Source organism: Furipterus horrens, unplaced genomic scaffold, assembly GCF_987537825.1.
Source record: "Furipterus horrens unplaced genomic scaffold, mFurHor1.1.pri manual_scaffold_4, whole genome shotgun sequence".
Lineage (NCBI taxonomy): Eukaryota > Metazoa > Chordata > Mammalia > Chiroptera > Furipteridae > Furipterus > Furipterus horrens.
Window position 1 is genome coordinate 147,128,065 of NW_028327174.1, and position 16,035 is coordinate 147,144,099.

At 37.3% G+C, this 16,035-nt stretch overlaps 1 protein-coding gene across 1 annotated transcript in view; it reads left to right on the forward strand.

Annotated features, from left to right (window-relative positions):
• Positions 1-16,035, forward strand: part of PTPRD (protein tyrosine phosphatase receptor type D) — a 520,035-nt gene that overhangs the window by 459,554 nt on the left and 44,446 nt on the right. Inside the window, exons 26-27 of the mRNA XM_090274103.1 lie at positions 10,980-11,099; positions 11,610-11,764. Coding sequence (XP_090130229.1) covers positions 10,980-11,099; positions 11,610-11,764 — 275 coding nt within the window. The remainder of the gene's footprint in view (positions 1-10,979; positions 11,100-11,609; positions 11,765-16,035) is intronic.

Sequence of the window (16,035 nt, forward strand, 5' to 3'; positions counted from 1 at the left end):
ATAAAAACTGTTATGAATGTGAGGACAAATCGCTTTACATGCAAACTCCAAAAGATATGAATGTATCTATTATTAATTTGTACTTAAAGTAATCCATATGTAGCAAGCCAATTCTTTAAAAACAAACCCCTAACCCAAATGATTCTTGAATAGACTTGTTAATAATGATAACAATGTCTGACATATATGAGGTGCAGTGATATTTTACAGCCATGTGAGATAAATACTACTATGGCCCCCCTTTACATATGAGTAAACTAAGGCTAGAACATTCCAGAAAGTCACCCAAGGTCATTCAGTTACCAGGCCATTGTTAGGAATTGAAGACAGACGATCTGAGTCCAGAACACATGTGCTTAACCATCAGTCCATACTTCTATGGAGCTGAAGCAGCTGAACAGTTGTATTTTGGCATGCATGTAAATCCAGCCTACCCGAACCACTCTGCCTGGAGATACTGGCTGGTAACAAGCAGTCATTTGCAGAAGCTGTTTTCAGTAAAACACACATTTTATCTTGACACTGCAGGCCTTCATTAAACCATGCACAGAAACTGGTTTTGAAATAACCAAATGAAATTCTGCCCCCTTTCTCCCTAATTGCTTCTAATAATAAAGTTAGTTCTAACTGGCCCCACTGCCACTGCAACATCTGATGGTAATGAGCAGTTCTTGGCGGAAGGCATTGTGACTTAAATACCTGCAGTTTATCTTTATGTTGCAGGCTACCTTTTTTCCCCTGCCTCAGACAGAAGAACTTATTTGGAAGTTACTAAAGAAACCTCTGTTCCCCTGCTTCATTAATTACTCTTTGCTCTTGCAAGTTTGCTTTCTCTTTGTTAAATGGCCTAAAGGCGGCCAATTAAAATGCAGTCTTGTGATTTTTATTCCATGGTGATTCAGCCAATACACGAACTTGTGGTGACCTGCACAATCCAATATTGAAGAATCTCAAACATTATCAATCGGACCATACAAATGAGCCCTGACTCCCAAAACCACAAAGCCCTTTGTTCCCCAGGCTGGAACACTTGAGAATAAATGACCAAATGCAACAGAGAGATCTAACAAGCACGGGTGCCTCGAATTATCTCACCTGTTCTGTTTTTCTCCGTCACATCCACCCACCCCACCTGGCTCCTTCACACAACGTCTTGTGGGGAAAGGGCAAGGCATCCCCAGATTCTCAAACGAGACCTTGGATTGAGTTTCGCTATAAAAACAATGTTTTAAATAGTGGTTACTTGTTGCTGAAATATATAGCTCCATACTTGGAGGAACTTTGTGGGTTATGTGGGCTGACCTGGAGACTCAGTGAATTCTCAATTCCCAGCAGCCAACTTCAAAGCAGACATTTGAACTAGCTTTGGCTTTAGTTAGGAATTGCCTGTAGTCTCCCTCATAAATAGAGTTGGTCCCTGTAATTTAAATGAATCACATCTCTATGGGCTAAAACCAGAAGTTCATTATTTTTATTAAGGCTCAGGTTCTTGAAACAATATTCATCTCCTTGGTATATGGGGGAAAAGTTTATGTGTGTATATATAAACACTTACGTGTATTAGAAGTATGTAGGAATACCTGTTGACTAGAGATTTGGTGTGAGGAAGAGAGAAGAAAAGGAAAGGAAAGAAAGATTTACAGGACATCACACAAGACTCTGAGGACCTCATCCTCAGAGAGAAGGGAAGCCACATGTCATAGTTCCAGGTAGGGTTGTCTCACAGTCAAATGTCTAGGTTTAGATTCTGACTAAAACCTACTTGCAATGTAATAAGGAGCAAGTTACTAGATCCCACAAAATCTCACTTCTTTTTGGCTTACATGAAGGGATTATTGTAGGTATTGACTGAGATGAGGAATGTGACAAGGTGGCTCAATGAATGTCAACTATTGTTTGGCTTGAGAGAGAGAAGTTGGAAGCTTTACCATTACAACTTTATTTCCCCCAAATCTGCCTTCTAAGTAATTAAATTTTTTGTTTCCAAATGAAATGACTTTGCTTCTCTGTGGTTGACAGTGAATTTTGACCAAGTTCATGGAGTTAATGCATGTGGCAAATCCTGCCACTGTCCCAGTGTAGCACATCCATGCATTATGGTCTGGAGGAGAGTGGAGCTGATAACGGTAGGGGAAGGAGGTTGCACTCGCCTTTCCCCAGCACACAATCTCCAGAATGGAGACTCTGATGCAGAAACTCATTTATCAGTCTGCAAACAGACCTTGGCTATTCTGGCTGCTGCTTCCACTGCAGCCATATCTTGAAGGAATACAATATGAAAATAGTGAGTTACATGTGGTTGTCAGTCAAGTTTGTGTATTCTTGATACCACATTTCTTTTTAGTCCATTTTGTATTCTCCCTCTCCATTCTTATTTATTTGATGATGCTACTTAAAACCTCTCCTGTGTTTTCCAGCTTTCTGTTTTGCCCAGGCCTGGCTCACTCTTACCATGTCACTCTGGTCTGCGATTGATAAAGCAACAACACTTGTAACCTTTGCTGAGTTAAAAGAGCTCATTCACCAAAAGGTCAGCCAGGTTCATTAGAAGGTGTTAGAAATCTAATTGGCCTTTTGTTACAGAACTGACCATCTTAGGTTTGAATGGCTAAAGAAGGTCTTACACATGTGAAGTATGACGTAGGACTTCAGCTGGCCATTTGAAAACTTAAATTCTTTGATTTTCAAATACAATTACTCCCTCTCAAATGTGGCTTTGAAAGGATCTCACACCTAACTGAGAAGATTATTTGTATAGAGTATACACTCAGTTTTCAACCCCATAGAGGAAATGTGTATGTTGAATGTTTTCTATGCATTTCATTAAAATACATAAAAAAAAAAATGTAAGGCTAAAATCTGGAGATTTTGAAGGTAAAATATGATTGCTGCCGGAAACACACAGATCAATTTAAAGCCTTGTAAAATGTACTGTGACATGAGATACTGTTAGTGGATTTTATTCCACAGTTTCCATCTTTTTTGCCAAATCCTCTCAAGTTCTGCGTAGTTCATTGATTCTGTAGAAGATCATTCTTGTGCCCTAGAATGTGGTTTCTAATTGTTTCCATGTTTCATAACATGCCAGTAAGCACATGAATTGGTTTGGGCAACCACATGTAGGGAAGAAAAAGTTTGGAAAAAATGAAACACTGGTAGGAGAGTAAAATATATACAGCTGGGATTTCCACTCCAAGGGTGTTATTTGTGCACAACTGGGACACATGGTTGGCAGCCCCAGCTAAAGAATTGGAGTCTCCAAGGTAAGATTTGCCAAGGTGATTCCTGGCCCAGGAAGCTCTATTATTTTGTTGAATGTCCATATTTTTTGCCCTTCACTTATCTGCTTTTGACTATTTCTTGTCTACTTTGTTTCCCATCTTGAGGTACACCAGACAGAGGGAATGAGTAAACTTCATGCTTGGAAATTTTTTGAGCAGCCTTGTTTAGTGTTAGAAGCTGAAATGGTTTAACAAAGGTTAAGGGAGGTTTGACTTTCGCTAGTTCTCACCTTCTCACTGGGCTGCCTTCGATTACTACCTACAGTCGACACTCATTGTTGATTCTTTCATGTTTTAAGCTTTACAGCAGGAGTTGCTTCCCTTACAGAGCTGTGATTGTGGTGGTACTTAGTGCTATAAGTGTTGGGGATAGGGAGTGAAATTTTGACCCTCAACAAATGGGACATGACTCATGATTCGAATCGCCATCTATTGTGAGTCACACTGATGTGTAGTAAAAGCAGAGAGATAGAAGTGAAGAATTCTATTCTTGATTTCCATTCTCTCTAAATCCTTTGTTTCCAGATAGAGAATCATGAGAACCTGTTGATGACATCCATTGGTAGAACAGATCAAATGCTTCGTGCCTCATGACTTTTGTTTGTCTTAGGCCAGAGAATGAGAAAAGTCCGCCTCACTAATTTTTGTGTGTGTGCGCGCGCACGCGATAATGAATGGAGTTTAGATATTCTCAAAGCCAATGGGACCAGTCTGCTGTTAATTGCACTGTGTTAATAGTTTGGGGAATTTGAGTATAGATCCTTGGCATTTGACCAGTGGAACACTTCTGACCTAGTCACCATTTGCTCATCCTATGTCCTCCCCAGTCTTTGAATGTCACCTTAGTAAAGTTTCCCCAACTGAGAATGGAGGTAGCCTAGAGACACATTTGGTTCCATGGCCAAAAGGACAATTGCAGGCCAAAAGCAGAAAAATAAACAAATAAGTAAAGGAGAGTCTGGTCAAATGTTTTCTTGCTTTTCTATAAAACAAATCTTGAGATTCTTTACAGATTGTGAGGTCATTCTGGGTTAAACATGGAAGATTATAAATGAGAGTGTTACTGTTTTCATTGTCGTTATCGGTTTTGGAAGGCCCAGCCTTGGCCTGTGGCAGACCAATTCTTGGCCCCTCTGGTTTGTCAAGGTTCGGTAAGTTTAATGGAGAGCAAATGCTCTTCAAATGCCAGGTCTGTGTCCTCTTCCAAATAGAACTGGAAGCGCCAAAGGCCTTGGACATTTAATTTCTCCAACTACAGCCTGAAGTGCTGCCTATCTAGAGCAACAGAAACTGCTTTTTCCTTAAGCAACAGTAGGAACAGCAGTACAAACATTACCTTTGGAGCCTGTGTGATATATGGGATTGTTTTTGAAAAGTGTTGGATACTTAATGTAAACAGGACACAGGCAACAAAAAGAATGATGCTCATGTTGGCAACCTGAAGGATGTTTGGGTCCTTATCTAGCAAGTTCCATACTCTTGGTTTTCTCTTGTCAACAGACATAGTGTCAGATAAAAGAGAAAGAATCCCACCAGCTTCTCCCTGTTTGTTAGCTTCCTGGATTTCCTACCTCTTTCCCCACCCCCACTTCCTCTGTTTAGAATGGACCCCTACAGGTCCTGGCTCAGAACATGCTTATTCAAGTGAATTGAAGGCATCACAACCTAAGGAAAGAGCTGTACCAGGAGGAGGAGATAAAACTTGGCTCCTGATCACTTTCTGCAAAGGCCCCCTCATTCTCTGAAATCGTATTTGTGGCAATTCCAGGCTGCATTGAGTTGTTTTTAAGGTTTTAAGAAGTGTGTATTAGTCTGTATTCTCAAGCAAGGCTGATGCTTAGCTGGTATGCATCAGTATAGTTGTACTGATTGTTAAAATACTGGTATATAGAAATATCTTTTTATTGAAACTTTAAGCCACCTGATGATATTGCTCAGTGGCAATGATCCAGGAATGTTGTTGGACCACAGCAGCCACCAGGAATACCAGGGCAGAAGAGGTTGCAGTAGAGCTGTGTGGGGCACCCAACCACTGCCAGGCACAAACTCTAAGGACCCAAGCCACGTGGGGAGAGCTAATATTCAAGTGCCACCCAACCATTGTAAAAGGGCACTTCATGCAGTTTTCCTCTGCTTACAACATATTTCCAGAAACTTGAGTTACAATGACTCTCAATTTAATGGGGGAAGTCATTGGAAAAATTTAGTGCATCTTCTGTGTTAACTTTTGACAGACACGTTGTCTTAGTCTATTCAGGCTGCTCTAGCAGAATACCATGAACTGGGTGAGTTATAAACAACAGAAATTTCTTTCTCACAATTCTAAAGGCTGGGACATTTAAGATCAAAGTGATGGCAGATTCAGTATTTGCCAAGGGTCAACTTCCTGGTTCATAGACAGCTATCTATTTACTGTGTCCATGTGTGATAGAAGGGGCAGGAGAACTCTCTGGGTTCTCTCTATTGAGGCGCCAATGCTGTGCCAGGAGAGCTGCACTCTTTGACCTCACTTCTCCAACGCCCCACCTCCTATTACCATCACATAGAAGATTAGGTTTCAACATATGAATTTACAGGGACACAAACATTGAGTCTGAAAAGGACTGTCATTTTTTTTCTTTAATTAGTAAATGGTTTGGAAAGTGTTGGAATGGCTCAAGGAACCAATAAGCAGTTTAATGATATATAATTTGGTTTATTTAGAGAAAAATATTTTTCAACTTTATAGTTTTATGTATGAAAAGCTATTACTTCACTGATAGTCAAATTCTTGTCACTCTCATTTCAGGTATTCCATTGCCCTGGATCTGCCACTACATTTTGGTCAGCAAAGAGCAGATGGAAAGGGGAAATACAGAAAACAGACAGTTTTGCCATTTGGGAATAGATATGGTTCAATATCAGTTGAGTGCAGAACATGGTGCTATTATTAGAAGAGAACAGAATCACTGAGATGATCTCTGTCTTTACTGTGAAAAGTAAAATACTAAAGTTGGTCTTAAAAACTTCTGAAAGAGATACTATAACCTATAGAAATAACAGTTTATCATGTAGTTTTTTCCTGTCCACTAACATATATCCTAACATTTATCTAAAACTTTCTTTTATTGCATTCAGTCTTATTAAATAGGAGTTGATAAGTGTGTAGTAACATCTCCTCAATCCCAAAGACAGCTTTGACTTGTGTTATCTGATATTAGCATACTTCTGTCACAGGGAGAATCCTCTAGCCAAAGTCATTAGATACTGATTGCCAGTCACTTTCAGGAGCAGTTATGGTTTCCCTTACATCATTAACTGTCTCTTCTATGTCCTTCTTTGGCAAAATAATCTGGTCCTAGGCAGGCTTTTCAAAGTACCATGTGGCAAATGTATTTGATATCAGTGATGCGGAGACCCTTCGGAGGTCTCAGTTTATTACATCTGGAATTTGGATGCTTTGCCACACTGCCACATTCAATAAGTCTCTATTGCATTGAAATAAAGAGGTTTTATTTTCACAAACCTTTAGGCCCTTTAAAAATAAGCCAACCAAGACCACAGTATAGTTGCTTATAATGTTGGCTTCAAGTGGTCAAGTGCCTATGAACGTGCCTGGCACTTCCAAGAGAAGCCATGTGGGAACAAAAAGGGAACCAGAAGAAATGCATTTCCCTGGAGCATAGTCAGCAAACCAATAGGATCAAATCCTACCAGATATTTCCAAGCACAAGCTTTTCTTTTGACTACATTTAAATATGCTTTATCACTTCATCGCCTTGTCATGGAAGAGGTAAAATGAATAAATTTTATGACATATATTTATCCATGGTCAACCTATTCTTTTCATAATTATGAAGAAATAAAAACTTACCATATAAGGGCGATCACTCTATAATAAAACGATAATAAAAAGAATCATCCCCAAAATTCAGCCAGAAATATGAGCTGTCTCATGTAGTTCAGGCCTCAAGGAATGTTACAGGGCGATGCTTCAAAACCACAGCCTAGGTAGCAGGTTCTGCTCCCCTCCTTTTCCACTGCAGACTCTACCACATTCTCTTCTCTCAGCAGACTGGGGCCTGGGTTAATTAAGGGAGTTGTTTGGAATCTCACAGCTCCTTATTTGAAAAACTAGGAGATGTAAACACATCTCCTTAGTCAATAATGATGGCTTAGGGGCAGAGTCTACATCTCATTTCACTTTGGTGTCCCCCATACCTGCTGACACCTTGCCTTCCACCTAGACCATCCTAAATGCATATCTGCTGAGTTTAATAACATGTTCCTTTTCTCACATTTAGAATGACTCAGGTAGTTTATGACGACAACCACAAAAAACCTAGAACATAACCTAACCAATAATTAATAACTATAATGACCTGTTGAATGCCTACTTGGGCCGACCATTGGGTTCAAGTTTCATAATTTTGGAGTCTTATAATAATACTGGTGGGCTGGAGATGTTCTTCCCATTTTATGGATGAGGCCATTGGGTTTGCCTCCTGGAAATAGAAAAGCAGCTCACTGGTCATCCAATGATGCTGCTAGACTTTCCATGAGTCAGACCTGAAGGCCAGTTATAGTCACATCAGAATCAAACAGGAAGAAGCAAAATGAGTATTCATATTCAGGACCTTTTGCCTTCTTGTTCTTATATACTCAAAGGGAGCCTCCTACACTTCTCAACTCACACTCAGCTCTATGCGTAAAGCCTAAAAAGTATGTAGTAACCCTCTCTAGAAGTACCTTCTGAGATTTTCTCCCAGAAGACAAAAAATGGGGACAAGGGCTGTTGTCAAAGAAAATATTTCAAAAGAGAAAAATGGAGCAAGTTCATTTGCATTAGTTAATTAGGAAAAAAAACATTTCTATTGTTCTTTTGCGTCTCTTCTCCCTGCACCTTCAACTTACTCTCTAATGTTGAAATCAGATATTATTTGTTTAGTGAATGGCTGAAATTCACTTGAAAAATCAACTTGTCAGTAAATCTAAGCCCTTAAATTTGCCCCTCAGATATCACATGAAACCTGTGTGGGATACTCAGAGAATGAGGTCCAGAAAAGAAGTGCTAAGGTATTTACTAATGAAGGAAGAATATGTAACTGTAGCTGTCCAGATAAGTTCAGGGAAACCTTCTCATCTTTGTGCTGAGACCACATGTGTGCTTGTGCACACACATTGGAATATTTATTTTTTCATAAACTCCCTTTGTGAAATATTTCCTGAGGAACAAATAGCAATGTTTAAATATATTTGCTTAAAAAATTGCCCCCAGTTTTTGCAGTTGAGTTTCATTTTAGAACGTCTTTATAAAAAAAAAAAAAAATGTAAGACTAAAGTACATTATTTAAATTGAGTACAAAAGCTTTTTCTTTTTCTTCTTTTAGCTAAAAATGTTCACATTATTTATTCCTTACAGTAATGTTTTGTGGCATTTTTTTTTCCTAAAGAAGTCAGAGTCTAAGCCAATAATAGTTTCTGTTTTAAACTTATTACTAGTATGAGAATAATTAGTATAATTTTAGTTCCTCCTACATCTTAAGTATGGAGTGGATTTGTAGATGGAAAGTCACTGAATAATGGAGTAATTTTTCCAGAGCCACTTAAAGCCTAGTTCATGGTTCTTTCCTTTATTTCCTTTGTTTCCTCACCAAAAGGTCTGAGGATAACCAATTCCCAGCTTTGAAATATGATTGTGTTGAATTTGTTCAGTGCATTACACTGACCTTATAGGCCATTTTGTTGCATTAACTTGCTCTTTTTGTACCCACTACAGTGATATTTGTCCTCCTAGGATTTGATCTGTTGGTTTTGATTTGAAAGGGTTGCCATCCAGCTGAAACTATTAAATGATGAGTTAGAGTTTCTTTCTTGCTTCTTTAACTTAACACATTGCTGGAATCCTCTCAAATGTTGAAATGAGAGGCCTCCGAAGTCACTTTTGTCCTTTGCAGCGAGACATCAACTTGACATCTATTTCATGGTTGAAAATAGAGCCTTTGGCTTAACTTTTGTGATTTTTTTCCATCTGAATTGTAGCTACTTAAGCAGTCTTAGCTCCAGTCAGGTAAAGGCCTTGGCAAACTCTGTCCAGATATGGCTTGGGTTTTAATCGATGGTCAGAAAACACAGAGGTGCTACATCCTGGTCATAGTACATTAGTGTTTTCAAAGGGTTTTCTTTTCATTGTGTTGCTTTTCTTTGAGTTAGAACATATGATAGAGTTATAATACATGCAAGACTATTTTGTGCATCTAGGAAAAATAGAAATATTTTTTATAAATGCTAATAGGAGACATATTTTCCATTTAACTGTCAGCTATTTTTGTTTGTTTTTTATGAAATAGGCAATGTTTGTATGGTCTCACTGTTGATATAAAGGCACAGGAGTCAGTCCCTTTGAATTCAGACTCTGCATTACTGTGTAACTCTTTATTTAGTGTTTTTCTCCTTTTTTCTTGTCTCAGAAATTTTAGAAAGTCCATTGTCTAGGTGGGAAGAAACTAAGTCCTTTGAAGAGCAGATGCTATAACTAGAAAACACAAAATTACAATATTATTCACAGAATGCTACTAATATTTATATTCAACATAAAAGCAAATAATAATCTAGTAATACTGTTCACTGGACCAAAAAATTCTAGTGTCTAATAATAATGCTTCATTGCTTTATTTAAATCTGATGATTGTAACTTTCACATCTTTATTTTTCAAGTGGAAGGTGTGCTTTCTAATATTAGATATTACATTTCTTTACCTAGAAAATTGCATTTAATTTGGTTTCAGTGAAGAATTACTCCTATTTTTCTTCTAATCTGAGATAGAAAGGGTAAATATATTCTGATCTGTGGCCTTACCAGAAAATACAGTGTTCTGTGTGTCATTTATAATTATGCTTCTTAATGTCCAAAGGACACATTCAGTAAATTTGAGGTTTATTGCAGACCTTGAATTATTCTTTGCTGCATGTTAAATTAATTGGGTTGAATACTTTTTATGTGCTTTTGTTCAACTCCACATAGAAATTGTAGATTATTCATCTCAAATGAACAAATTTTAAATTATTCAAACTTTGCACTGCTAGTGTATGACCCTCTGAGACATTTTTTTAAAGAACAGACAGCTCTTTTTTCGTAGATATTACAGATTTAATTTGTTTTGAATACAAGTACCATTTATTTTGTATGTTAAAAAAATGCTATGTCATTTATTATACTTTGATAGATTTACAAATTATTTCTACTTTTCTTTAAACAAGCATATGTGGAAATTGTGATAGCTCAAGATGAAATAGCTTGTGCCTTTTAAACCTTGATGAATGAATGCTAACTATTTTACTGTGTACTCTAAATGCCTATGTGTAATCTTGATGCAATTCCTAATGTCTACCCCAAAACAAATTTGTGTTTTCTTTTCAAGTACTCTGAAGTTTCAAATACTTCGCTACTTATCTTACTCAGCAACAATCTGCAATTTATTTTTCTCCAGGAAAATTGAATCTGTTACTGCTTAGTATTCCTACCAGTTTGAAAAATGTGGTTTATATTGGCATCAGAGCAGTAATTTACATATATTGGGATAACAAGAATGTATGCCAGAAAAAGATCAACATGAAATGAAATGCAAAAAAGCTGTTTTCCTTCAACGGCATCTCAAAGTAAAGCTAATAGAGCAATTGATGAGCATCTGCCCTGAATGTGTCACTTGTTTCTTCTAGGTGAAGTGTGACCAGTATTGGCCCAGTAGAGGCACAGAAACACATGGGCTGGTCCAAGTGACGCTGCTTGATACTGTGGAGTTGGCCACATATTGTGTTCGAACCTTTGCACTTTACAAGGTTTGCTTTTTATGTTTTTACCTCCTTTTCCCCCTTTCCATTATTGCAGAAAGCTTCTTTTGAAAATTCAGATATCTTAAGGCTTGATTCCACTGGCAGCAGTGCAGAATAAAATAATTCTTCCATTATTGCTCAGCCATTTTCTCTTTGTCAATTTATTAGTAAACATGGAACTCTTGCTCTGAACAAAAGTTTCAGCAAATGAAGAATAGATGAAGAAGTACTAGTTTGTCCTGTAAAATATAACAGGAGTACTCCTGATAGTTACACCTGAAAAATGTAGTGTTTCTCACCTAGCAATTTTATCTTCCTGAACAAATATTTGTCATTTAGAAAAAGCTTGGGATTTATATCTCCAAAGAGTGTGTTTTCCCAAAGGTTATCGGGCAAGGGCAGGGGAGGGAGTGAATTAAGATAGCACATCGTCGTATTACCTCTTCCATGTTATTATTCCTCATTACAACCTGAGGCTATGAAAACAGAATTTTAGTTCATGTTCCTACTTCACAGAATGGTTCAAGCGAGAAGAGAGAAGTGAGACAATTCCAGTTCACTGCTTGGCCTGATCATGGTGTTCCAGAACACCCGACCCCCTTTCTAGCTTTCTTACGGAGAGTCAAAACCTGTAACCCTCCTGATGCAGGTCCAATGGTTGTGCACTGCAGGTAAGAACCACTGAGAGCTGTTGTTTTTCTCGCAGTCGGGAGGTTGATGGGGAAACAGAAAGCTAATGTGGTTCATCATCAGATATTTTCTTTCCAACCTCTTGATACTCTGGGATAGTAAGTACCTTCATAAATAATACAGGTAGTATTTTCTGGCTAAATGAGACCTATATTCACAGTAACAGGAAGGATTTGATATAGATACATATACCTTACCCTGCTGTTTTATCTTTGGAACAGAAGTAAACATAAAAATTAAATGTACACATGGTCATGAATGTATGAACATGAAACAGGAAAGAACTGAGACTCAATCTTATAATTAGGTCCAAGTTTCAGATGAGTGGAGGAATGTTCTTTTATATATATGTGTGACAACTGTTTGACAAGTTCTTGTGGGCTGGGTTGATATAATCTTTTTATTATTTATAAGAGAAATGCTGAACTAAATAATATTGTAAACATACAAGCTTTCAGAAAGAATTTCTTACTGCTTAAAGATGTCTTCTGCATATTAGTATTATCAAGTCACATATAAACAGTTCTAACATTCTTTTTATCACCACTCAGATATGTGTTCATACATTTTCACTAGGAAACTGATTTCTTCCAGTCTTCTGAGTTCCTCTCGAGTACCAGTACTAACAGATTACTAAAGCTATCTAGCCACATTCTATTTATTACTATATAAATGAATAGTTTGTGTAACTTCATAATAGTTCTTTGTAAACTGAGTAAATCAAATAGGAGACAATATGGCTTCTTGCACAGAAAAGTAAAATGGCAGTGTCGAAGTATATTAAAAAGGAAAGAAAGCATCTATCATAAACCCACTTCTGTGATGACTTAATAGCATAACTCTACTTTTACAAAAAGATGGGGACAGTGGGTAGACCAGAAGAAAAGCAATAAAATTTACCCGACTAACCCATGCTGCAGTGGTAATGGTTAAACAGTGGACTGCAAATTCTAAACAAGATAATATTGCAGTTCTCTGTTCTAGCAGTTACTTTTCCCAACAAAAACAAACAATAACATTACCTTTTATTTATAGAGTATTTTACAGATTTCAAACCACTCCCCCATGTTGGGTCAAGGAACAAAAGAACACAAGATAGACTATAGGGTTTGGTTGAAGTACTGGTATCTATGAAGATAGAGGAGGTACAGCCAGTGTCACCTTATAATCTAGTTCTTGCTCCACTGTAACCAGGACAGGGGCCTTTGAGGACCTGCCACTGTGGTGCAGTTTTTTGCATGATTCTGTGATACTAGAAATTATTTTTATTAATTTGAGCAAATGCTTTTGTGTCATAAAAGCATGCTTCTGGTTCTACTGCCTGTTGCTTTCAGCAGGTGCTAGTCTGACCAGTCTATATATTTTGTTATACATCTTTATAGGCCTCAAGGAGACATTGTGCCTGGTTACATGATATCCCTGTCTGGCACAAGCTTAACCTCATTATGAAGATCTCATATGAAATGTTTTCAGATGGAGTTTGGGCACAGAATGGGGAAATAGGAAGTTTGAGCTCACTGAAGAAATAGTGCCCTTATGTGCCTAATAGCAAAAATACAGTTCACATAGATATGTATATGTGTGTATATATCATGTACATATACAAATATGTGTATATATAAAAATAAATATACACACACATAAACATGTATATATTTATAGATATAAAATAATAACATTTAGGAAAACCTAACTTGGAAGTCTTTACTGAAAAATAGCATTATGATATTTTCATTGCATTTTGAAATATAGCATATTTCCTCTCTCTAAGCATGCTTCTCATTTCAGTAAATTAAACTGAGGTCCTAGAAAACTAAGATGATAGGTAGGTAAGTAGGTAGGTAGGTAGGTAGACAGATAATTTTTAAAATGCAATTTACTCTCTGTTGATCACAAGCAAAATACAAGTCTTTATGCTAGGTACATGTAGAGACCCAAAAATAAATTTTCAAGCAAGTGGGAAAGATAAAATAAATAGCTAAATGCCTTATTTTGAGAAAATACACACACATACACATGCACACGCACACACACACACACCCCTATGTTATGTTAAATCGCCTGGACTCAGCTCTGAGAGATATAGATGACTCAGGAGAAATAACGAAACAAAGATGAATGTACAGAGCTAATAGCTGTTGACATTTGGAAGTGCTGTGCCGGAGGCTCTGGAGAAGCTGGTATTGAAACAAACAACAGAAAGGTAGGTATATTTGGTGGAAGAAATTTGTTAGCAACTACAAAACAGTGAGGGAAAGAAGCAGCATAAACTGAGCTCTGGGAAATGATCTGTGTTCACCTATAGGTAACCTCACATGTCTGGTGAGAAATTCTTGGCCTCTTTACCTGGAAGAGGCCATGTCCACATTGCCAACATCTAAACCATCACAACTCTTTGATTTGGACACCAGTATGTTAAAACTGAGGTGCATAAGTTTTCTGTCACGGTGGCAAATTCAAGTCATTCCAGATAACAACTGCCCACATGGCCTCCCAGAAATGCTGGTTTAGAAATCATTTCTGAGCAGGAAGGAACTATGCAGGAAGTGACACTAGCCAAATCACAAAGGCACACTGATCGAAATTGGCATGATCATGGCGTAAATAATCACACAAGAGAGTCTGGAATATAAACACTGATTTTTATGTTGTGATGTCTCTTATGATGGACTTGAATTTTTTTCTCTTTACCAAAGAAGCAGTGACAAACTCAGTGCAAACCCAAACCTTTTGTCCAACAGATACTGTGAGAATGGAGGAGGTTTTAGAAGTCCGATGGTAGACCAAAATAAGAGGAGGGGCAGAAAAAAAGAAAATTCATGTTCCTTAAATAGTTGTATCTAGTACTAAATGTGGCAGGACTAAAAAGTCATTATAAATAGAAGACATTCTACAATAAATAATAAGAAAGCATTATAAGGATGACTAAGGCAACAAGCTTAGATAAGACCTAGGAAGGTCACAGAGAAGGATATAGTCTACCCCATTTCTAAAAGAGAGAAAGTCTGGTTCAACAGGTGTAGGAAAAAAGACCAGCAGTAGCTATCAGTTCAGGCCAAACATATAATCTCAACATTAAGTATGTGCACTTTGAGAGATTATCTGACTGGGTAAAACTCTGGCTTATTCACTTATTGGCTTTGTGCCTTTTGAGGAGTTATTTCATATCTGTAGGATTCTTTTTCATCACAGAAAGGGTAACAATATTCATAGCAATAAGAATTTTATGAAGATTAAATGAAATGATACACATAAAACACTTAGGACAACACATAGTTTGTAGAAGTATGCAATAATGTTAAATTGTTAGTATATTAATTAATCAATGAGTTTTAAGAGCTATGTATATTTACAGCTCTGGGGAGAAAAAATCAACATGAACTTAGAGCCATTTATTCTGTGAATAACTAGATGTTTATAAATATCTAAATACTTAATGGATTTTTTTAATTTACATATTTTCTATCAAGGCAATTCCAGCAGATATTTCATAATGACAGAAAACTTTTTAATGCTATGAGTTAGAATCATTTAAATAATAAATCTGCTCTCATAAAGACCTGAGAAACCATTGAACTCTTAAAACGATGCTGTTAAAGATACTGAGAAATGAATGTTGTGGTTCTTAATGCCTTCAAGATAAAATTGGTACTTTGCATTGTGTTCATGGCCCATTATAACCGAGACTAGCCTCACCCTTTGTGTCTCATTGTTCACTCTTTCAGCCACCTGCTGAACATTCCAAGTACTTTCATCTCTGGCTCTCAGGAAATGGTAGTCATCTACTCTAGAATCTTATCTGTTCTTCTTCTCTGTCTGATTATATTCAACCCTGTTTCATCATCCAGATGTGTATTGTAAAGGTTGAAAACTGGCCTCAGATTGTTTTGTTGATATATGTGGTCATTTCTTTTAAGCAAATTGAACTTGAATGCCCTTAAGCTAGAATGCACTATCCAGTTTTCTAAACTCTCACCACACCCTCTAGTCTTACCCACAGCTCAACTCATCCACTAATAGGAATCGCTTCATGTTGTAGATATTTGAGGTGAAACCCTAGAGAAACCTTTAAGGCTCATTCCTCATCTCTCTTCCCCATAGGAAGAATGAAAAACTTCTCTGAGCTCTCATAAAGTATAGTATTTACATTTAGTATATTCATCTGCTTTTGTGCAGATCGCATATGCCTTGAAATCTTAAGGGGTATGGACTATGGATTATGCACATTTGCACCTCTGCTGTTACATGATAG